Genomic DNA, 25,178 nt, shown 5'->3' with positions numbered 1-25,178 from the left:
TCTTCTTCTACTCCCAACATTTTGTTTTCAATTGCAACTGGAAATCGAGTGGGTTTACTCAGCTATCACGATCGTCTCTAAACTGGAAAGAGAAAAACGTCTCTAAACGGTCAGCGAAAATGGAGAGGTATAATCTGATTGCGGCGTGTACAATTAATGTGAGATGCAGGGTGTGCAAATATGGGGGCCGTGCAACTTGTGAATGATGGTGTCGGTGAGAAGAGCTTCTTGACTCGTTTTGGATCTTTTATCGACGATAAAAACAAGCAGTCACGTTGCATCTGAGTGATATTTAACCAAAGCTTTGATTTGAGATCGACAGAGTATCCCGATCTTCTTCGCTTCAAGTTTCTACCTCTTCACTCTTATATATATTTTTTGCATAGTGATATCAACTGTAAGACTTGATTTGTCCTGTGGACCCGAAATAAAACAAAGAATTAATTAGTCGTAATTTCGATTCTCTTTTTCATAAGGAATTCATCATCTTAAATAGCCTTGGAAAGTGTTATGAAGTGAAAACTTTAAGGTCTCATCATTATGTTTTTGATTGAAAATGAAGATTATATATTTTAATTCACCAGATATTTTAATGCGAGGGTGAATCCCCTCCAATAGCTAACATTTATGAATATAGATAATTGTGAAGTTTTAGCACTATACCAGCCACGTTCTTTGAAAAGAAATCTATCAAAATGTATCTTCACAAAAACGAAAGATTTCACGGCGTATTACATTTACAACTTGCCCTTAGATAAGGTTGTAAATGCTTAAATTAACAGAGGCTTTACATTACCAGACAAGGTTGACCGTTGAAACTCGCGAAAGACATGTCAGCATGTACTCTCTTTGCCAAAATTGAATACTTGTGCATATTTTTTCAGGATCCGAATAGTGGAATTCATTCTATTTTTGACGCGTCTACTAGTAACCGACTCTAACATTAAAGGAGGAGAAAAACTACGCCATAATATAATGGAAGTGTCTAACTACAGTTCAGGTTCCAGCTACGATCCAAGCAACGTCTCCTGCAGTGCGATCGAGCAAGTCCTCAGCCCGGCGGCCCTGGCTGTTACCACCTTTACGTTCACAACCCTGTTCCTCGTAGGGGTGACGGGTAACATTTTGGTAGCCCTCGTAATATGGCGCCAACACGACATGCGGAGCTCTACCAATTACTTTCTTCTAAACCTAAGCATTGCCGACATGCTGGTCCTCTTGATATGCGTGCCTGTCGGGCTGGTGGAGACCTACAATCCGATGACGGGCTGGCCACTGGGAAAATTCATGTGTAAGTATAGTGGAAGTAGTAGTTGAAGTAGTAGTAGTAGTATCATCAATCGGCAGCCATATCATTCGTTCTTAACCCGTTGACTACTGAATTGTCTAATTCCCATAGACTTAACACAGGGACCACCATGTTCCAGTAAGCAATGGGTTAATTCATCTCGAACACGATCGCAATGACTTTCGAACAAAATCATCCTGAGGCAATTTTAAAAGCCTTGTATAGTATAGTTTATGCATTCGTTGTTAAGCAAATTTGAATTTTGCGCTATTTGCTAATTAGGAAATATTGATTTAGCCCAGGTTTTGCTGATAACAAATGGACAAAATAATTACCAATATGAACAAAATACATTACCAATTTTAGAATAGCTTGCTAAAAAATGTATTACCCAAAGTAGCCTAATCTGAGAAGTTTTAAATATGTTTTACCTTTAAAGGTATATGTCCCATTTGCAGGCCCCCAAAATGAAAATGTTAAATTCCAACGGCATTTGAAAGATAACACTAATTTAGAACTTCCCTAAGAAAAAAAGGGGCTTGAAAATGCCTTTAAGTGAGGAAAAAACGACCATTAGTTGTCAAATCGACTTTAGTGATTGCAATTCATTTTGTAATAGTCTGATTTTCAGACCCTTGTACCGAATGCTGGTACGTTTGGTGTTGCGCAAAGATTCAATCAGTTTAACTTTGGCCAGATTACAAGGAGTGGGTTATTGATGTAGACAAATGTTCATGTATCCTGTTCAGCTCATTTTCTGTAAGTTATTACCAAAGAAAATAATAAGTCACTCAGTCACTCAAAAGTGTCTGACAGTGAAGTTTAGAAAGTAAACGGGTTTCCTTGCATAATATGAATATTAGGACATTTCTAACGTTTAAATTCCACAGATAGGACATACGTGACATATTCATATTTCCTGCAAAGTTCTACAGAATTTGATGTCGGCTGTAAATGAGATCTTTCCTTTTCCCTTCACCCTATCTACATGTATATACTCTCCCTCAATCTCTCTCTCTCTCTCTCTCTCTCTCTCTCTTTCTCTTAAATGAAGCACGTAGTTAAATGGGCCAAGACGTGATCATGGGTCTTAAATAAAGGACTACATTTAGCAAGGGGGACACCCAACTTTACATTTAAGATCCTTGAGTATGTTTGTTGGTACATTTACAAGTTTGTCGTATTTGCAATGTGTTAGCACCTGCCTTTTCGTGAACCCTTCGCCTTTTTCTGAGTCGTCCCAATAGCCCACAGGGAAACTCTTATCCCTCCCAAATATTGTCAAAATGTGCAGTAGCCGAATCGTCTAAAGTACCCTCTTAGGAAGGTTGCCCGCCACAGGCATGCACTTATTCCAACAACAAGACATCTTAAAGACACTATATTTGAATATTCCGGTTTATGCAGGTTATCTTGCTTTACCAATGTTTAAATATTGGTCGTTAAGATAACATCAGTTCACGAGGTTATCTACATCAGACACTGCACGATAAGCCCCATATTGAACCACCTGACGATTTTACATTAAAAATATAAAACCACTTTCATTCCATTTTGACATCCGTAGAAGCTTACCAGTCGTTTTTTAAGTGTATGAGTTACTTTCATTATTATATTGAAATTCTAGTTGACCCGTTGACCACTGAATTCCCATATACAACGTAGGTTTAAAGGGTAAGTCCACTCCAAAAATAACTTACTTTCAATAGAAGTAGATAGATCAGAGAAACCAATCGAAAAAAGTTTGAGCAAAATCTGATGACTAATAAGAGAGTTTATGAATTTTTATTGACTTGAAAAACTTTGAAAATCACAAGACAAATTGGCAACTCACTCACGAGTCGGTGATGTCATTGCCTCACTATCCACGAAATGTTTTCTTTAAATTGATAATATAAATTTCCTATTTCCTCACACCAGCATCCAAGTTATATTAATAGTACATGTTTTTGGTGGATGTACTAAGTATACTGTATAAAGTATTTTTTTCAGTTAAATCATGAAAAATGTGTATTTTGATAAACTATTAAAATTATGTACAAATCAATGATATAAAATATTCAGAAAATAGTATCAATCCTTCAAAGTTCATTAAAGAGTTTGTGAAATGTCATGCACGCAATATGATACAAATTATTTAACCTGGGCAAAGGCATGGGGGAATCAAGTTTTGGGGAATAAAACTGAATTAATGGGATAAAAAAATATATTAAGCAATTGATAAATAGTCAGGTAATGACGTCACAAAGTGATAACCAAATTTGCAATTTGTTTAGTGATTTTTTTAAGTTCCATAGTTTTTCATACTTTAAAAAAAATCCTTAACTTCCTTATTAGTTATCCGATTTTACTCAAATTATTTTGGCTCTGTTTCTCTTGTTTTTCTGCATCTATTATTAAAAGCATTTTTGGGGGAGAGGACTTACCCTTTAATAGCGATACCATCGATTTCCGTAGACTATGCGTTGCCCTATCATCCTTTGCTCGTGTATAACACAATGCATTTTAGATACAGGTCCAAAAAGTGTATAATATTACTGCTAGTCTTTTTTTAGTCCCACTTGGCACACAGGTGTAACATAATACTTAAAGTGGAAGTTAAGATCATCACGTCCCTACTTCATTATTATCGAGAAGTCCCAACTATTATTTTATCAACTAAGGATTTTGTATTTCGAATAAATTGTACTCGCCAGTACGATATCGATTTCTATAATTCTCTGTCAATTTGAAGATGAAGATGATAATGTAAACTTGCGAGTGTTTGCTTAGAGTTCCCTACAGCTGGCGAGCTGCCCACCATAGTACACGTAGTACAAATACCCGAAGCAAAGATTAGCTCGTAAATGTAGCCTAAATACAGGCAAGCCCGGTATAAATACCGAAGAAGGAAAGAAAAAAAAGTATAGCATTAGTGCGAAGATAAATGAGGGTCAATTCCCGTCTTATGTGGCGTTGTTTCATATTTTGTTATGTCGTTTGATATCATGCAGTTCTATCCGGCCTCAAGTTCAAACCAATTAAAAAACATTGGTATTCAGTATTGTTTCCTTATAATGATTCCTGTGAAATATAAGTTCACATTCACATGCATAAGAACGCCCACAGTGTACTCCCCCCCCCCCTCTCTCTCTCTCTCTCTGTGGACATTATATTCCCCCCATTAGATTTCAATAGGTACTTTATTATACTACATGTGCTGAATCACCGTTTTAAATAACCCAGTAACATTAACGCACCCCCCCCCCCCCCCCCCACGCCGCCCGCCCCGAGAAAAAAAAATGAATATTCCCCTATTCCCCGTGAGTATTATTTTGCTTTGATCTTCTATAAAATACATGGGAAAGTGGGTGGACTTTTCAAAGAGGCAACATCTATTAATCAAAACTCGTGAATACTGAGATGAAAATCTTTTCTAATTTCTAGCACCTCGCTGTCCATATCACAATCACAGTCAAACACCGGCCATGAACTTTCACTCAATACCTGAATGCCCTGTATACCGTTCACTAATTACATGAATTATGGCAAGTAGAAATCTATCACTTCGTCGCGCCGATCGAAAGAAAATGGGTGCATTTCAAACCGATGGGTCATTGTGGTAATGTCACCAAATTTATTGGCTCGAGTATCACATAATATTACGTGTTGTTATGTGGGGCAAGCCATAATGTTTGTCCTACCTGGCAACAACTAATATATACAATTTGAATTCTGACTATTGAGATACAGTGATCGTAACAGGTGAATGAAATCAATCGTATCGAGGTGGTTCACAAAGGCATATGCACACATTTGGTTACATTACGAAAATGCCCTACTGTAATGCACTCGAGGTACATCATAAAGTCCTCCCCTCCCTCTGAATCTGATAGCGTTAATAATGCATGTTTGTATCATAAATGTGTTGGGGTTTTTTAATGGGAAAATCAAATCAATAAAATAATCTTTTTTTGACACTCTGACTCTTTGATAGAAGATAATTATTGTCTTATCTGTGATTCGAAGATTTCTTCGTGATCTGCAGAGATTCCTCATCTTGACACTTTGCTCTCCAAAATGGCAACGAAAAAAACCCTGTGATTTACGACCTGCGAGTATAGGCTCCAGAAAGGTCAGTGGGAAGAAAATTCATTACGAGACAGTTCATCCCGACCAACCATGGAAAATCAATGTCATTTCGTGATAGGGCATTTCGTAACGAGGACGGCTCACGTAATCTTCATTTTTTTCACCGATCCCAAACCGTTTTAGCCTGTTCAGACTGTACGAAATGTATACGAAAGTCGTAAAATGAAACGTCGTATGAATAATCAACGTATTGCGTACGGACTAGATAACAAACATCGTATAAAGAAATGTCGTATGAAGAATTATCGTATTGCGTACGGACTAGATAACAAACATCGTAAAAAGAAATGTCGTATCAAAAACTGCATGATTTTGACGAGATCTGTTGAAATGACAGCCGGCCAATCATGAGTGCGCGGTCACGTTAAGCCCCGCCCAGTTATACGATTTTCGTACGATACGACGTTCAGAATAGAACTATAGATGGTGGCTCTTTATCGAGTTTTCGTTCGAAACGATACTCAACAGGCTTTCAGTATACGACGTTTCTAAACAACGTACGTTCAGACTAAAACATTTTTTGTTCCTTTCGGTATTCTGAACACAGGGTTAATGGTGTCGGGGAGAAGGTTAATCGAGCAAATAATTCGTGCTTTATCACTTGTCAAGCTCGTTCTTCTTCGTCTATAGCCGACATCTACTTCACACATTAAATGAAGAATGAATGCCTCTTAAACTAATTGCGAGATTTGCCACCGCCCTCCAAGCTCTGTAACATGTGTCGCCATTTGGTAAAGATCTATTGAAATGCTTTACAAAATTTCAAACTTCATAGAAATATTTCAGTTTTCTGATGGTCGTGATGATCATGGCGTTTTGATGTAGGTAATTTTTAGCAAGGAGATAATGACGTGCGAATGTCGACGCGACACCGAGTCCTATAGGCGTCGTTTCACGAAAACGTCATAATGTACAAGTTCATCGACATCCCATTGAAGCGCGTGTTAAATTTATTACATGAGTTTCCATGGGTTAACAGCGAACTTGCACTTACGATTGTTTCGTGACACGCCGCCCAGGCTCTTGAACAAATAGGCGAAGGGAGCGCCAAGTCGGTTGCTATTACTTGTTAGTCTGTTTGTTATTTGTTCCTGGATAGCCGTAGAATAGCTTTCCATCGATTGCAAGATCTGGACCTCTAGCTGTGTCCCTAGGTCTAAGTGGAGAAGATTTTCTGTGCTTTCGAATAATGATATTGTACGATACTCCCCTGTCCTAACAAAACTGAATATTGAAAAGGTGAAAAATGACCCCATTTGTTTTCATGGATAGATTTGCCCTGTTTCAAACTCAGTCACAACCAAATATAAATGACAAACCAATTTTTCCATGAACATATTGACGAAAGTGGGTGAGTTGTATTTCACTTTGGCACTGTAGCGCACCGACTAGGTTTCGAATCCTAGAACTTCTTGTTATTTTGGTGCTGTCATATCCATTGCGCCGTTACGTCTCTTTTTATATTACTTATTTGTATGTTTTGTTATAGGCCTAGGCGGAATTTCAAAATAATCAAATTCAAATACAAATGATTTTATTTCTCGTGCAAAACGTAATACAGTGAATAAGTATATATATATTACAAACATATACAATGAAACAAAACAAAAAGGAAAGTAATGGCACGAGAAAAGAGGAACTAACTAGAAGCAGAGCTTGTTGATGCATTAGTTTCTCATTTGATAACTTTGTGCGGTTCACTACCGCAATATAAATCCCCCCTCAATACGACCTGTTTAAATATGAGGTATCTATGCAATAGTAATCCACCCTTGGAAAGACGGGTCTAAAAATATCTGCAAACCGAAAATTGGTTGATTTCTAATTCCTTTCTAAATATTATCTTGGATTTAAAGTGAGGTAGAAATCAGTAGGAATATTTGAAAACATCACAGATGGCATAAAAAGGATTAGGGTAAATCCGGCCGCTTTGAGGGTAGATTCTCCATTCTTGCAATTACCATAAGGAAGTGATTACAAACAAACTACACAGGAACTTTTTTTTTCCAACAAAACAACGCTGGCCTTCAGAGGAATTCGTTTAAGAATAATTGTTATGCTTTTTTGTCGTCTTTTACCTCAGTTTACATTCTTTTGCCACTTCATTTTGAAAGAAGGTACAAACAAGTTTACAGACAAAAGTTTGGTTATTATTTTTATTTTGGAATACAGTATAGGGGTGAACTCAAAGAAATCAGATTGTATCTCAAAACTTCGCAGATGCGTATTTAAAGAATAAGGTGATCCATCCATTGTGATAGTGAATTCTCCTTTCTGGTAATCAGTACCCAAAATGGAATGACGAAAACACACTCTGCCTAGAAAATTGTCAACAAAAAAGCACTGGCCTACAAATGAATCAGCTTTAGGTAAGGCTTTTTGTTTGTTGTCATGTTTTCTCCTGAATTTGACATATTTCCTCTTCTTTTCTGAAAAAGGGTTTATATATACGTAAGTTTATAGCTAAGTAGGCTGGTCATATTTTTTATTTTGGAGTTTCATGAAGCAGAATTGGAAGAGCTGTAAATCAAGCCGAGGAAACGCATCCCTTAGAGGGGGCAGTATTATACGATTAACGTACAGTAGTATTGTCGCCTGAAGAATATTTTATTCATTCGGACAAAAATTAGGTGCTAACGAGCGAAACAGAAAGAACGAGGGCAAGGCAGAGAAGAAGAAAAAAAAACAAATGGTGGGATGCGTCTATAGGGACAGCTCAGATTATCGCAATATGAACCCCAAATCGGCTTTGAGTCATATGATGACGTATATTATGACGTGTCACGATATTACTTAAATTAGGTCAGCAGAAATTTCTGGGATGAGAAAAACAACAAAAGCTTCCAAAGAAGTATATTCACATCCTGCTTTTCTAAATTCGTTCGGATAATTCTAACTGCAATTCCTTTGAAGAAGACACCAAAAGCTGAACCGCTGGTGATGTTTCAACACCTTTGTCATTTTTCTTAGAAAAACACTTTTAGCAAAGATAAGGAAAACATTGATAATAATTAGCATGTTATTCCTTTAGAAAATTGTTCACTACACAATAAGAAAGAAAGGCACATTTCTGCTACAATAGCAGCACCCTCTGCCAAAAACGCATAGGTGGATGCAAATGTGCACCCCAATGGCACCTTTACTTCTTAGAGTGTATGTCTCTTTATCTCTAGAGAACTAACCATGGTCACATCAGCTGATGGGAGCTAAAAAATTGATTGCCCTTTGCACATGTACGCATGGAGCGTCATTCCGCTTGCGCTATTCCGCTTGCGCTATTCCGCTTGCGCCATTCCGCTTGCGCCATTGCATGCGCTAATCAAGCACTTGAAGGTAATTAGTGCATGCGCCAGTCATTCGGAGCAAATTTTCTTTGTTCATTCTACCTTCGCTTTCTGTACGATATCAAATTAACATGTCGCGTCAAAGGCCACTTTAGTAGGCTAGCTGACGCATTCTTACGTCCCCAAAAATGACGACTGATGTTTTTCACGAACCCTTTGTCAAATGTAACGACTTTATACTATTCTGGCTCTCGGCAGACCGTACTCTCAAAGAAAGTTCTGCCATTGGCCTAATTTGTACCGAACCTCATATTATATACACAGAACAGAAATATTGACTTATTTTGTTTGATGATATTTGAACATGCTCAAAATAATAAACAGGTGATGGCGTATAGATACAGACAATGTTTTCGCATTGAGAAACAAAATTATGTTTTACTATTCAAAAACAAAATGTTTTAGTATTTAAAGTGCATTGTCTCCATGACCCCGGTGGAGGTTATCCTGACATTATAATACTCCAGTCACAACACCAAACCTACTCCAACCCGACCGACATTTGGCCATAGTGGGGGTGGGGGATATAACGTAGGCTAATCGGATATTTTATATTTTCGGGCTACAATCGATCTTGGTTGTTCATCACTTGCACATGCGACAGTTGCTTCGCTGTAGTTTTTAATACATTTAACTAACTTCTAACTTCAACCTTAACCCTAAACCTAACACAAAGCCTATCCCTAAACCTAACCCTATATCTAAACCTGACCTAAAACCGAACAGCAACCCTAACCCTAACCCTAGGCTATGAGGCTATGACGAAATAAAGTCCGGAGCAATTGTGGCCGGAGCATCGTCAGAACATGTTCGGTCTGGTATGATCGGAGTCGTTAGTGTGACTGTGGTATTAGCGATGTAAATGCGTACCCCGAATTTGATTAAATTGGTCTGCTATGTTATTTGGTATACAGCAAACTGTATGGATTACCTCTCATCCACGTATGCAAAGAAAAGTAGTTTGCTACACCCCATGAAAGAAGATCCTTCAGTAAAAGCTTGTTTGACATTTGTTTTAACAACTCGCAAGATTAAAATAAGAATCATCGAGTCTTATAGAAAAAGAAAGAAAACTGATCTACATGTGAGCCTCTCCCAAAGTAACTACATGTAAATGTATTCTAAAAACCTCCTCAGACATCAGTTTTGTTTGCTTTATTTTATGTTTTACACTTTCCTCTACTGTGTAATTTTCAATTTTAAAAATTAAAGAAATGCATGGACGTATGTCCACACTCAGTATTCTGGTGCAGTAATGCCCTGACAATGTCATACCACCCTCACAGTTCATACAATATTTTCACAAGACTTCAGTTCCTTTTATGGTTAGCTACACATCGACCGATAAGAGAGTTTTCCTCAGTCCGGTATTAGGGACTTTTAGATTTGCACGACGACAACGTGGACTGCTACGTGTGACTGCCAGTGCTCTAAAAGAACGTCACACGTTGCAGTCCACGCAAATCTAAAAGTCCCTTTTAGGTCTTTGATTAGCACACATGGCATATAAATAAAGGGTAACTAATAGATATCACTCAGATAATGCTAGCATCAATTTTGAAGAGGAAAATGCAGAGAAAATTATGCCGAAATGAATTCAGAAACAGAATATTTTCACCTCCTTTTTTTGCTCCTGAGTTGTAATAATACCATTACCTTAACACGAAAATTAGATCTCGGATATGCAACACAATAGTAGCAGTTACATAGCATGGATCCAGAATTCGAGGGGGGCGTTGGTACCATAGAGGGGCATCGATCTTATGAGATGGGAGTAATAAGAAATAGCACGTATCGCATTGCGTTCCTTCCCCAGTCCCCCTTTCCCCTTCTCTACCCCTTCTTTTCGCAATGCGATGTGTGTCTATGGGGGGGGGGGGGGTGCACGTGGTTCCCTCCTCGTCGACATCAATATACACCAGTGACAATAGGGGGTGGTGCGATGGCTCATTGGTAGATCAATGGTTTCGTAACCAGGAGATCACGGGTTTGAAACCAAACCAAGTCGATGCGCTCGTGCCCTTTGGTAAGGCATTAATCCTTCAATACCAAGTGCCTTGGAGAGGACTTAAATCCGTCTGGCCCCTGGTTGCTTACTATCAAACATACACATGCGTTCTTATCAGTCAGGTAAAACGAGTTCAAAACAAAAAACAAACTCATTCTGTTAACCTTACGCCTGCTAATGCTTCGTAAATGCCAATCTCAGCCGCAATTTCACGAACTTTCTTAAAATAATCATAATGGTACCGGCATGATAACGATAATCATTATAGGATTATCGCCAAATTTTTGTCGGAATCGACGAATGGATATTCTCCAGCGATGTTACTTTTTCCCCCTTTCTTTTCTCTTCTCTGTCAAAGTCAGGGACCTCTATCAAAAAGGAGGAGATTTAAATACCAGGGCAAATATCTTTCATTCAATGTAATTTATCACCCGAGGCCTAGCTCTGATAAATATTGTAAGTGACATCCATTGCGAGAATCCGCTTACCATAATCACATTAAAGATAGTGTGGACGAAGATTTGAGTACACGCTCTCCTTAAATATGATGTAGATTTGCACTTAATGGTAGAAATAAATCACAGCAGGATTTAGGTGTAAATTCTTGCCATTGACAGCCTTAAAATGCTTTATGTGCGGATTATTGGAAATAGGTATGCATGTGAAACCAACAAAATGAGGATGATACATTTATCTTAAAAACAAGTTATGAGAGTCGTAAGGATAAATCTCGTATAACCCCAGTCCTAAAGGAGGTTTCTTTTCTAATACCCTTATCATATTTTTTTTTTTTTTTTTTTTTTTTAATTATTATTATTATTATTGTTATTATTATTATTTTTATTATTTTTATTTATTATTTATTTTTTTTTTTTTGGGGGGGGGGCGGCTATCTACACAACAGAACTAGCACAAATGCTTATTCGTTCCATCTTATTTTCGCGTCGAGTCGGGTTTCCGGATTACAGGACCCTTCGTGAAAACATACCCCCATATTTAACATTTAAAAGTCATGTTGTCGGGCTACGCGATATTTTGTGAAAACGTGCCTCTATATTCAAGGAATCAAGGTCGGGTAACTGAATGCAAATAGTCATATTTTTTCAAAGATGGTTCTCTGGATAAATCTGATATTTTTTCCTCTTTTTTGCCCATAAAATCAGACAATAACGAAGCATCTAACGCTGGCCTTTTTAGGAGCTCTTATGATTATTTATCTGGTATCAAAAAGGGTTTTCTTGGGTAAACTGGACCCGACATTTCCGCGAAAAAGAAGAGGGGTGTTTTCAAAAAGTACGTTACACCCGATCCTTCGGAAAGTAGGGTTTTAACCCGAAGACCCAAAGACCGATGGAACGAAGTATACATGTATCAACAAAACCAACCAACGGCTCCCCTCCTCCCCCCCCCGCCCCCCCCCAAAAAAAATGGTTTGGTAAACCCTCATCTGACACACTGATTCGTAGAATACAATCATATTTTGTGGGTTAAATCGAATAACGCATCATACACAATCATGATATAAGCTGTGTGCAATGTATTTTTCTAAAATTGCTTCTTAACAAAGAATGCAATCATCTATTTAATTTTTTTTCCTAATCGCATGTTTTTGTTTAATGTTAGATCAATAATACATGTATGTTTTACAGACCTGATGCAATATTCTATACAATTCTTTTTGTCCCCCTTTAATTCCCAGGGAAAAAAAAATTGGTTTGGTAAACCCTCATCTGACACACTGATTCGTAGAATACAATCATATTTTGTGGGTTAAATCGAATAACGCATCATACACAATCATGATATAAGCTGTGTGCAATTTTTTTTTCTAAAATTGCTTCTTAACAAAGAATGCAATCATCTCTTTATTTTTTTTTCCTAATCGCATGTTTTTGTTTAATGTTCGATCAATAATACATGTATGTTTTAAAGACCTGATGCAATATTCTATACAATTTTTTTTGTCCCCCTTTCATTCACAGGGAAAACATATATTTTCTTGTTTCACTTAAAAAAAGGAATATCCCTCCTTTATTTCAGACTCCTCTTTCGTTCTTTTTCACATTTTACTATGTTATCGGATTGCACCTTGCCGCTTCACTATCCCCTGATTTTTAGGATTTGGTCACGGTTCTCATTGCTTGCAAGTGACAAATATAGTCTGTGCAAAGATCTTTACGATTTCAAGAGTCCGGCGAAAAATCCACGACCATTAAATGGCACTTATCGCGCCTTTTAAAAGCACTCCTCAGATTCTTTTCCGACAGCGTACTTTACAGCCGTAATTCTTCAGGATTTGAATCTAGAATTGCTCTCCCTCATCCCATTTTCCCATCACGATGTGTCGTGTCTGTCGCACTATATTACTCTATTAGAAAGTAAGGTTGAATCTGCGGTTAAATTTTAGCCCCATTTATCGGGAAAAATGTTAAGATTGTACTCTAGCTTGCTCTATATACTCTCCTCTTTTCGCTTACCATCCGTACATGTTTGTATTACTCGCGTTATGTCCTGTCTTTTGATTAAATCAACTGTTGAATTGTATTTTTATTTTCCTTTTCACAAATTTTGCTTTGAATAGCTCTAATTTAGTATTCTTCGTGTCCTCTCAATCTATTCATCTGTCTTATTCTATACCCTTTGTGTTCTTCGTGGCATTTGACATGTCTCTTTATCCATTCCTCTTCATTACTCTCTCTCTCTTTCTCGCTATCTCTCTCTCTCTCTCTCTCTCTTTCTCTCTTTATTTTTTTCTCCCTCTTTTTTCTATCCCCACGTCCCCTGTTCCTCTCTCAATACCCATCTATATCCTTCTTATGTTCTCAATTGTTGTTTTCTACTTTCATTTATTTTGTTTACGAGGGAAAATTCCACGTTATAGTTAATAAACTTTTTTTGAAGACGAACATCTTTCCTCACCATGCAGTGCTTCACTTAAGCGTTTACGATTGAAATAAAGCCCCTACCTTATACTAATTTTTATTCTATTTTGTGGATATATATTTTATATCCAAATGCGTTATAGAACAACAATAAATAGCTTAATAGAGCTGAAGAGGGGGAGAGAGAGAGAGAGAGAGAGAGAAAGTAAATGATGGACTGATTAGGATTTAGGAGAAATAATAGCACTAAGATTAATCCGCATTACCAAGACCCCGCCCCCTTTTTCCTCAGTACTACGTGACTAGTGAATATCTCAGAGATCAAAATATTACCGGGATATTATCTTCAAACGCGAGGTAAAGGCATTAGCACTTGAATCTTGGATCTCAAAGTGCTTTAAACTTGGCGGAAAAATATTTTACATAGGCCCTAATTGTTTTGTTTTTCTGAAAAAAGAAAAATATAATATGACCTTTATGATGGCATGATGTGAGTCTTTTGTTGTCTGCTCTTAGTTAGTAACATTGAGAAGGTTAATGATTTTTTTTTCCAACACATGCATAATTTTAACAATTCATTCTGAGTCGTGGTTCAATGTAAACTATCCCCTTGTATATATTTACAGCTTTCAAAGAAAAACAAAGAGAACACATTTAGTGTACAAGATGGAAATGCATACAGAACTATTAAATGAAACACCTATACGTGAATTCCATTTTGGATTCATGTCCTATCGCTCATTGATTAATTCATCTTTACATGTATGTCAATACTGTCATGATATAATTTGTGATGATTGTTTTCAATAAATTAAATTAGAAGGATCCTTTGTAAACGGAATTCTGACGTCTAAAATTTATCATCCATCTTCTGAAAGTTCTCATTCATGGATTTTCTAGCAATGTCATTACCGCCACTCAACTTTATAGATGCAGCCGACATAAAAAGCAACGAATATATAATTCAGTATCAATCAAGTAATAAAATGCTGACATTTATATCTACTTAGAGTCGCTGTTATCGTTTTTGAAAGATACTAGGCAGAAGACAGTGAAATCGTGCAGGAACTCTGTATAGAGGTAACGGGATCGATACGTACGGAAAGCAGGGACGTCGAAAAAAAAATTTAATGGAGGAGGTTAAGGGTGATCGGACAATTTTTGAAATATTTGCTGACGGAAAAGATAAAAAAAATATTGAGCAAAAATAAAAACAATACAATGAATACAAACTAAAACAATAACATATTAAGCAAAAAACGAAGAATCATGTCGTACCTGGCTGCAAAATGAGTGGGTGGGGGCGAAGAGGAGGGGGGGGGGGTTGCCGTACCATCGTATCAAACCCAACTCCGTCTTTGGCGGGAGCACACATAGAAAGGAAACAATTTGAGAACACTTGGGACTAAACTTACGTACTCGCATTTCTTTGCAGCACAACCCTATAGGAGACTGAATTTTACAAAATTTCGCTTTCTAACTTACGTTTAAATATCAAGCAAAATTTTGAGGATAGTGGTAACGTTTAGGATTACGGTTCGGTAACTAAATACGATACTTTATTGCAACGCTTCATAAAGCTACGAGCACTGGTTGTGTCTCTGTCAAAACCATCTGCCCCAGATACACAAAAATGAGAAGGCGACAGATGAATATTATAAATCTTTGGGAATTTTAAGATAGCTTGAAGCAGAGGTAGGGAAGGTGGTTTCAAATTGTTTCGAACTGTCACTGCTTTCCAATATTTCGACCCCCCCCCCGCCCGCCCCTCTTTCTTACAATGCTGAACCGCCCTTTTGAAAGTTCGTGACTGATTTTGAGAAGTACACCCCCGCCGTCATGGAAGCGAAACTCTCCCCGTGCTTCGCGAACATCAATTAAATAATATCTATCTCCTTCTCTTTCTTTCGTTCTCTGTCCCCCCTCTCTCTATCTATCTCTCAGTCTTTCTTTCTGCTTTTCGTTATTTCTCTGTTTCCCTCTTGAGTTCCCCCTCTCTGTCTCACATCTCCCCCTTCTCGGTATCTCCCTCTTTTCTCTCTCTCTCTCTCTCTCTCTCTCTCTCTCTCTCACTTTCTCTCTCTCTCTCTCTCCCTTTCTCTTTCTCCAAGATGGTCGTATATTTCAAATGAAGCGACGTCAATTCAGACATAATCAAATTTCACATATATTGACGAGCAAGCACTGAAGATGGCCCTCAGGAATTGCCGTTTAAAGAAATTGTTGGAATTTCGTATTTGCCTGACATCTTGTAACATCAATTTGTAGCATGCAAATGTTTTTCTTTGCGCGGTGCTTACACCGTGAGATGAACATATGCTTTACCAAAATGTTATTTGGAAGCAATAAATTCTTAAATCAATTTGCATCTTTTATTTCACGAAAAGAATTTTCAGGCTGAAGTGCAATGGCTGATCCTGGGAAGTTGGAGTTCTTGCTTGTCAGATAACCTGAATCGAAAAGGGCACCCAAAATGCGATAATCTGTATGTGCTTACTTTTCGTTGAATAAATTTCGGACGTGTGCCCCCGTCCCACCAAATCCCCAGCCTAAAGAATTCTGGATACGCCATGCATGGAGAAAAAGACTTCTTGGAGCAATTTTTGGTTCGACGTTACTGCGAGCATCCATTAACTCCATTTCTCCTTTATCAGATCACGATTTCACACGTAATTTGATAAGTCCTATTATTGACCTACATGTACTTGGATATATATATGTGAAAGTTGAGTGACTATGTGTTTAGAGATGTAATGATGGAGTTGTCCAGTCCCCGGACTTTAGATCTCGGACAGCATTAATTTCTTTTGACTACACATTGATCTACATTATTCACACTCTATATCTAGGTAATTGGTACACATGGTAAATGGGTCATGATGATGATTATGATGACAATGATTATGATCATTACAGAATTAATATTTAATCATATGATGTTTAACTGTATTATGAAGAAATACCCTGAGCACCACAGTGCCGTATACATTGATGCTAAGACAGGTGTAATATAATTAATCAGGTAATATTGGATTAAAAATCAATTAAAAAAGTTTTAAGTATGTCTACAAATGACAACGGTTTACGACTCGTCACATTAGTTATAATTTGAAAACTGTTGTCGAAGCATGTGTAATAATGTTCTTTTCTAAATGAAAAATATAAAATGAAAGGAACATGTACTCGACAGTGCCACGCAGCAGTAAATAATCATCATTATTCTTACATTATGATGTTTAAATGTATTATGAAGAAATACGCTGAGAACCACCGTGGATGATATACATTCATGCTAAGACAGGCGTAATATTATTAATCAGGTAACATTGAATTACAAATCAATTAACAATTAATTGTTATTCATCAACAAGTATATCTATAAATGACAATGGTTTACGACTTGTCACATTATTTATAATCTGAAAACATGTTGTGTGTAATAATGTTCTTTTCTGAATGAAAATATGAAATGAAAGGAACGTGTACTCAAAAGTGTCACGCAGCACACTTTAAGATTCTTCAAATTGTGGAACATGGTCACGATAGTGTACCTTTAAGAGAACAGTCGATGCAGAGTGATTTTAATGTGGACGCCCCTAGCACTTCTTACATGCCGCATTGTCGTCTCCAATTTTTGCCAATAGTGGCGTATCCAACAATTGATAAACGGGTGCGGGGGAGGGTGCGAAACAAGAGGGCCAGGCAGAACGTAGTTTGGTAGGTTCGCATGCGGTTAACACACTGGAAATAATATCATGGAGGAAGGAGAAGGCAAACAGGGGCGTCCACCTTCCCCATGCTATATTGGATACGCCTTTGATGAACGTAATAATACTTCTATACATCGTATATCGAGTTTACGGTGGTGGAATTTATTGGTTATAGTTAATAAGTAGATATGAGCCACAGGGAAAAGGAAATTAAGACAATTACACATTGTTTATTCGTTTTAAATGAATTCATTAGTACTTTTATGGTTTGTTGGTTGCTGTTCATGATAGATTTTAGCATTATAATGACACTTTCTTTTGTCAATTTACAAAGAAGTAGGCTGGGGTTACAAAAATATAATGTAATAACACACACCATGAGCAGCATGCCCCTAGTCTGGACAGTAATATCGAATCCTTCCCCCATCCTCCCCCGTACTCTCCACAAAAATGTGGCATTCCGCAAATTTCTGGCGGCAAATTTCCACTTAACCTATCAGGCCGCGTCAAAAAAATGAAAAGTTCATAAACGCTTCTTTTTTTCTTCCCGCCGGTCGGGAAATTTAGTGGGCCCGTTTAGTCTGGCACTACTCCCTAAATTCAAACGGTCATGCAAAAACTTAAGTGCTTCAAGTCTTTAATGTTTATCTAATTTTGTTCGTTACAAATCTGGGTACTGTTGCCAAATATGTGTTTTAATCTTTAATAATTTTGTTTGGAATCCCCCATTTTTTAAATTTTGGCGTTATTTGAAACAGAAAAGGTCTCAAAAAATAATAATGAGAGAATGTCACAACTGTCTACTCTGCCTTTATAATTGTGTAAAAATTATTCACAAACTGTTTTAGTGTGCCTTTCCAAATAACTTATCATCACGATTCAGAAATGGGGATTGTGTTATAACACAAGAGTGATCGATGACTTGGGCAATTTTATGTATGGTCGTGGATGGTTAACATTTGAAGTATTGAATTGCTGTTGGATGATATGAAAATTAATGATAGTAGGGATTATCAAACTAAGATAGATGAATGTGAATACTGGTAGAGTTAATGAAGGCACAGTCATTCACATACTCGCAATTTAGCTAAGACTGACCCCCATGAATACAGTGAAAGCTATAAGTTAATCAAAACAGTAGTTATTTGGTGGTGTTACAGATTGGAGGATGGGGGGGGGCACAACCGGTCCTGAGTCCTGATCCCTTCTAAACCTTAATGATGCATACCATAACTGGGCATATACACGAAGAAAAGAAATGTGCTCCCACACAAAAGGCATATTTAAAATAAATTTTAAAAATGGAGTGGGGGCTTGTCAGAAATTGCATTAGAACCTATTTTATTCGGAAACCCAGGTTAGGATTTTGTCATGGAGAAGAAAACAATTGGGAATACAAATTGTATAAAACTATTCAGATGGTATTGTTTGAGGGTTTTGTGTGTGTGTGTGTGTGTGTGTGTGTGTGTGCGTGTATGAGTGTGTACTTAGGGTAGGCCTATACTAAAAGGGTACCACACAGGGGCTCGGACCGGTTGTACTTCTAAATAGCCTATTGACCTTTCCCCCAACCCCCCTTTTTTTTTTCTCTCTCTCATTATCTCTCTCTCTCACACACACACTCAAAGACACCACTAAAATTGCGATTCGCGTAGTCGACATGTTTTGCACCAAACTTGACGAATAAGTGAAAAACTATCCATAATTTTATAGCAGGTCATTTCTCATCCCACGCATATTTTCAATATATTACAAAGTTAGCGTACCTCCTTTGGAGATCTAAACATATTCTAGAGGGAAAAGGATACTCAGTCAATAAAAAGAGAGTCTTCGTCTCCTCGGAGACATCACGAGCGGGAAATATATTCCAATAAAAGATCGATCTTTCGCGCCATTAGACGTATAAACGCACTAAATAATTAAGCGCCATTTTAACCTCTCTTCATAACTATTCATGATCAAAGATGCGAGTGGTGTTACATGGAAAAACGACTGAGCTGTCTTTGGAATGAATTACTCATTAATGACCTCACGTCACTCATCCTCCATTAAATCCATTGAGAGAAAAAAATAGTGCAAACATGATTCAAGAGACTCCTCTTTTCTCGAGTGGGTTAATATATTAGGGATACCAAGGGTCGTGGTTTGCCAAAGGCAGAACTTCAAAATAAAAAATAATGCACAAAGAAAGTAAATTCATGTTGCGTGGGTAAGGACAAAAATGTATTTTGAAAATAATAATGTACCATTTTGCTTATTTCTTGGAGATATATGCCTACGGGTGTAATCTAAAAGTGACACTGTCGCTGTGCTTATGTCGTTAGATATAGCTCCCTTTTAATAATAATGTGGTATTTTGGTAATATTTGATAACTGTTTAATAATCCCCATTACTTACAAATGTTTTTATGGGGAAAATTATTGTAAATGCAATATTTACATTTGTTTCTAACAGTGCGATTTGAACCATAAAACAAGAATGTTCATATCGGCCTTCGTGGTTGAGGTCCTTATTGCATGTAAATCTACTGGAGAGGGATGAACCTGTTATAAGGGACAACAATGTGATACGTTTCAAACGTTTGATTTTAATTGAGTTTTATGGCACATTCCTAAATAGGGGTTGCCCTAAAAGAAGAATAATTGATGCACCCCAACTGACTAATAAACTATCATCATTTCAGAATTAAAATAATAACTCAATACAAATATTTCCATTGCTGACATTTATGGAGTCCAGAAAATATATCAAGATTCACTGGAATTTGGTCATAAAAAGATATGCTCTTTAGCTCCCTCGTTCATTTTTTTTCTCTCTTTCCCAATCCTTTCAATTTCTCCAAGTTCTCCGTTCTTATCGTAGCTGTATGCATCTAATGTCTCTGAACATGCTGAATGTGTATCTATTTCTCTTACTCCCCTGTCTCTATATATCTCTCTCTCTCTCTCTCTCTCATTCACGCTCTAGATCTGTCTCTCTGTCCCCAACCCTTTTCGTATTATTTCTTGTGCTAACTCTCTCACTTTCTCTCTGACACGCACACGCGCAAATACACGCACACGCACCCCCCCCTCTCTCTCTCTCTCTCTCTCTTTCTCATCTTCTCTCCTGGTTACGTGCGCAAAAGAGTATATAACGAGTTAAGGATTAAACACAGGTGTCTCCTTAAGAAATGAATATAAAGAAAATACCACCTGGATTGTATGGCATAACAATTATGATGTGTTTAACTTTCTCAAGACCAGTAATATACAGTACCGTAAATTCATCCTCAATGTTCTTTTTCTATGACCTATATTATATAAGCTTAAAGGTACAATATATTTCCAACCAGTTGCATCAAAAAGCTCTGAGTGATCCCAGTAGTCAGGAGATAGAACACGATTTTCTTTTTTGTAATCTAGCACCTTTAACTTCGTGCTTCTTTGGAATACCATCGACCTATTTTCCTTTCTTTTTATCTTCATTTCTATACTTATCTGGTTATCATCTGATGCGCTTCAGAGTCTTATTAATCCCCCGATTCCTCGGACATCATTCTGTCTCAAGAGTATTACTTGACCTTTCTCAAGCCCGGCCTGCTACAGATGCCATCTGTTTGAGATATTGCCAGATTTATATCCGACACTCACTTCATGGCATAAATATGCGCCAGCGGTGGGATATATCATTTGTCATTTCATATTCTGATACTTGGTTAATCAAACAGGACTAATTTATTTTACTCATCCTAACAAAAGTATGGCCGATTCCGTTCAATTTTCCTTTGATAAAAAAAAAGACCCGATACGCTGTATTTACTTTTTCTATTTTGAACTTCAAGTCCAATAAGTTAATCATTAGAGTAATAGTCAACTGTATCCAGTTGGTAGCGTCATTAAGTTATTTGCGTGTCTCTTTAATTTGATAAATATGTTGGATATTACATTAATGAAAAGAACTGTAGTTATGAAGCATGAAAACTGTTTTAAGATTATTTTTTGTATAGATGCAACAGGACATACATGTATTAAATTTTCATGAAAGCACAATGATAATATTCATGATTTAGACAATGATCATTTAACATTGTACGAGATTACTTTAAAAAAAGAACAAGGTGGCAAAACTGTTGTGAAATGAGAGGTGTTGAGACTTGAGGGGTATAATGACAACAGAAACACCTGTAATACACCTTTTAATTGAAATTTCATGTATACTTCCCATAAGACTAGCATGTTAAATTATGAAAAGACTTTTTTAATTAAGGGCATACAAATGGATGGGACATGTAGCCTAAGTACAATCCGCCTCATCATTACAAGTCACTCACTGGACCTTAATCGGATTGAGGGTTTGGCGATGGAGGCGCGGTGGCTCAGTGGTAGAGCAGTCGTCTCGTAGTAGGGACATTCCGGATTTGTAACCACGTCGATGGGCTAGTGCCCTTCGGTATTAGGCATAAATCCCAATGCCTTGCCCCTCAGAGAGGACTTAAAGGCTAAGTAAAGTCCACAAGAGAAACAGAGAAAAATTAATTAAAATCGGATAACAGAATAAGGAAGTTATGAATTTTTGTCTAAAGTATGAAAAACTATGGAGATTAGAAGATCACTACACAAATTGGCGATTTGGTTATCAGTTTGTGACGTCATTGCCTGACTATTTATCAATTGCTTTATATATTTTTTATCCCATTCATTTCCCTTTTTATCCCCAAATACTTGATTTACCCATGCCTTTGCCCCGGGTATATGATTTGTATCATATTGCGTGCATGACATTTCACCAAATATTTTATGAACTTTGAAGAATTGATACTATACTTTTTGGATATTCATAATAATTGATTGTTATATAAATAGTTTTCGTATCGTAATTTGAGTGACTAACCACTAACGCTAGATAGGAATTTACGATACAAAAACTTGGATAGTATAGATTATACTTACATTAAATCAAGACATTTATTTTTCCTATTGACTGTCTCTATCTCCATGGAATTAGCCAGAGCTCCCCATATTCATATACAGAGTGACAAAAATGCTTCAAACATCGCGTACAACATGCATGTAGGGCTATAGCTCGTCTCTAGAGAATTCTAGAAAATTGGAAATCCGCGAAATCCAAGTGATTGATTTTGACCCCAGTTCTCTCATTTACAGCACCAATATAATGTCATCTGTATATATTCGTCCTAAGGGAAATCATTCCATCAGTTAATATTTCTTTTCCAGCAAACTGAAGAAGAACTCAAGATGGTTCCCCATTATATCGTGTTTGTATTCTGTGTATTCAAGTACCCCTCAACCATCTCACAAACCTCGCAATCTATAGCAAACCGAGACGCACAATTTTTATTGAGAGGAAGCATTGTCCTTTTTTGTCAAGTTTCTTTAAAGTCGAGAGATTTTTCAACAAGCATGTTCATACGCAGGGACGGATCCAGGGGGGCATAGGGGCACGTGCCCCCCCCCCCCCACCCCCGGCCCAAAAGAAAGTGTTAAAATCAGCCCCAAATTCGCCAAAAATGTACTGGAAAACAAAACAAAACAAAAAAGTTAGTGTGCACTCCCCCACCACAGAACGAATTTGCGGCCGACGCGATTTTCAAATATTCGGGACAAAAAAAAAGGGGGGGGGCTCTTACCCCCCCCCCCCCTTCTATTGGCAGTACAATAAGGAAATTATCAATAAGTGATAAGAGAATGAAAGTGCTTACATTTTATCGTGAAAATCGCAAAGATGAATGAGAGTTGGCATTATTTGAATTAGCAAAAGAAATCAATGAAATGAAAACAATTTCCTTAAATTTGTTGGGGTGCCTTAGGGAGCCTAAAATTATAACTATTACCATACATTACATAAAATAGATTGTCAGGCATCTATAGAAGTAATGGGTGATCGTTTACGCCATTTACGAGATTAGGTCACTTGTAGTGAAATTGTTGACATTGTTCCTTAACATCGACTGGTGTATCTTGACTTAATAATGAGGCTTTGCGTTTTGACATAACGTGTTAGGTTTATGTATCAGCGAGGTCAGCCCCACCCCTTTCTGTTTTTAAATAAGAATAATTAAAACATGGGGAAAATCTCTCTCTCTCCCTCTCCCCAGTTTTCATTTCTTTGTATTCCTTCTCTTTCTCTCTCTCTCTCCCTCTCTGTCCCATCCTCTCTCATTCTTTCTCTCTCTTTCTCTCTCGCTCGCTCTTCTTCTTATGTCTCTCTCTCCTCCTCTGTCATACATCTCATATACAGTACATGTACTTTCTTAATTCATTGTTAGAATGCTATGCTAGGTCCACTACTTTTTTGGTAGTATTGCTAATAAATTTAACACATTATTGTCTCTGCAGGCTACTTCGTACCGTATAGCGAGAACCTGGCCGCCAACGCCTCCATCCTCACCCTCCTCGCCATCGCCGTGGAACGCTATTACGTAATATGCACCCCGTTTGAGGCCCACTACATCTGCACCCCTCGACGAACCTTGGTGGTTTGCTTCCTCGTGTGGATCTTCTCTGCGTTGGTGAACATTCCTTTGTTGATGACCATCATCTATGTGCCCGAATGCGTGCATGAAGGTGAATTCCGGTACTACTGCGCGCCATTGATCGACGAACAGTGGGAGAAGGTCTACGAGACGGGTACCACCGTGATGTTCTTTCTCCTTCCGTTCTTTTTCCTCTCGTGCATCTATTACATCATCGCCAACACCCTTCGTGAGCATAACTACATGATGGCCAACATTCGGGATAATGAATCTGAGAGCGGGAGTGTTCGAACGAAGGCAAAGGATGGGTCAATGAACCTGAAGCAACGTGATGCGTCTTTGAAGAAACGCGAAACTGTCAAGGGTAGGAACTGTTTCAGTGAGCTTTTCCATAGGCTAGACTGCGGTTGTTTGTCTCGCCTGGTTCATTGGAAGACACAACATGAGGGTGATCAGGGGCGTCAAGATGACAGCACCCAGGAAAGGCTGACAGACCTCCATATCATCGCTGAACAGGAAAATCCCTCGCGCGATGATGACGTCATGGTAGCTGCGCTCCACAGTCGAGATGCGGACTGCGGCAGCCGGAGCGCGCAGTCGCCGCCTTTGAAGCGCCAGGACACACCGAGCAGCTGGAAGCAGAAATCTCTGAAAGACAAACCGGCTCATACAATCTACGGGAACAAGATCCAGCGGCATCACACGTCGACGTCAATGACATCCCGCTCCAGCAGGAACTCCGATGCGAAAGGCTCAGTAAAGAGGTCATCGATGACGTCCCCACGTACAGCCAGCGCGATCACCCGCCGGAACCACCAGCGCGTGATCCTCATGCTCGCTAACGTAGTGGTGGTGTTTTTCATCTGCTGGATGCCATACCGTGCATTCAATCTCTGGGGCATCTACAGCACGGCACAAGAACACAAACGTCTGACCCCACAACAGATTGTTGCGCTCGTCACTGTATGCCGGGTTCTTGTCTACCTTAACTCCGCCATCAATCCAATCCTCTATAACCTCATTTCAACGAAATTTCGTGCTGCCTTCAAGTCCGTTCTCCCGTGCGGGTCGCTTCATGGTCGGAGACGCTCCATGTCTAGTCGGTCTTTGTCCAGTACCTCAAGCTTCCGATTCACCAAGAAGTCTGTTGATCATGCATGTTAAAGCACAGCATTGTGACACTTGAATATGATTAGGGCTGAAGATGATCTGCAGTTTAAAGCCCTTTGCCTGTGAAGCGTCATTATGCTGACGTAGGATTACTTCGGCAACCTGCACAATTCTGTTTAACGCCTTGTGACAGCGATGCCGTACATAACATGAATGCAAAACATGCAAA

General features: G+C 38.1%; 1 protein-coding gene across 1 annotated transcript; it reads left to right on the top strand.

Annotated features, from left to right (window-relative positions):
• Nucleotides 1-1,217: 1,217 nt before the first annotated feature.
• LOC576153 (ecdysis triggering hormone receptor subtype-B) lies at nucleotides 1,218-25,178 on the top strand. The gene is made up of 2 exons (XM_776490.3): nucleotides 1,218-1,291; nucleotides 23,703-25,178. Exons 1-2 carry the CDS (start codon nucleotides 1,261-1,263, stop codon nucleotides 25,001-25,003), a joined length of 1,332 nt encoding a protein of 443 aa, XP_781583.2. The 5' UTR covers nucleotides 1,218-1,260; the 3' UTR covers nucleotides 25,004-25,178.

This window comes from Strongylocentrotus purpuratus, unplaced genomic scaffold (genome assembly GCF_000002235.5).
Source record: "Strongylocentrotus purpuratus isolate Spur 01 unplaced genomic scaffold, Spur_5.0 spur5_scaffold_15, whole genome shotgun sequence".
In the NCBI taxonomy this organism is placed as follows: Eukaryota; Metazoa; Echinodermata; class Echinoidea; order Camarodonta; family Strongylocentrotidae; genus Strongylocentrotus; species Strongylocentrotus purpuratus.
The sequence above is the reverse complement of the archived record's forward strand: the minus strand, read 5'-3'. Positions and strand labels throughout refer to the sequence as shown.

Bases quoted from the DNA above. Each gene is read 5' to 3' on its own strand.
- LOC576153 (XM_776490.3), top strand. From the start codon at position 1,261: ATGACGGGCTGGCCACTGGGAAAATTCATGT. The intron at 1,292-23,702 runs GTAAGTATAGTG...TTGTCTCTGCAG, and splicing joins GCCACTGGGAAAATTCATGT to GCTACTTCGTACCGTATAGC.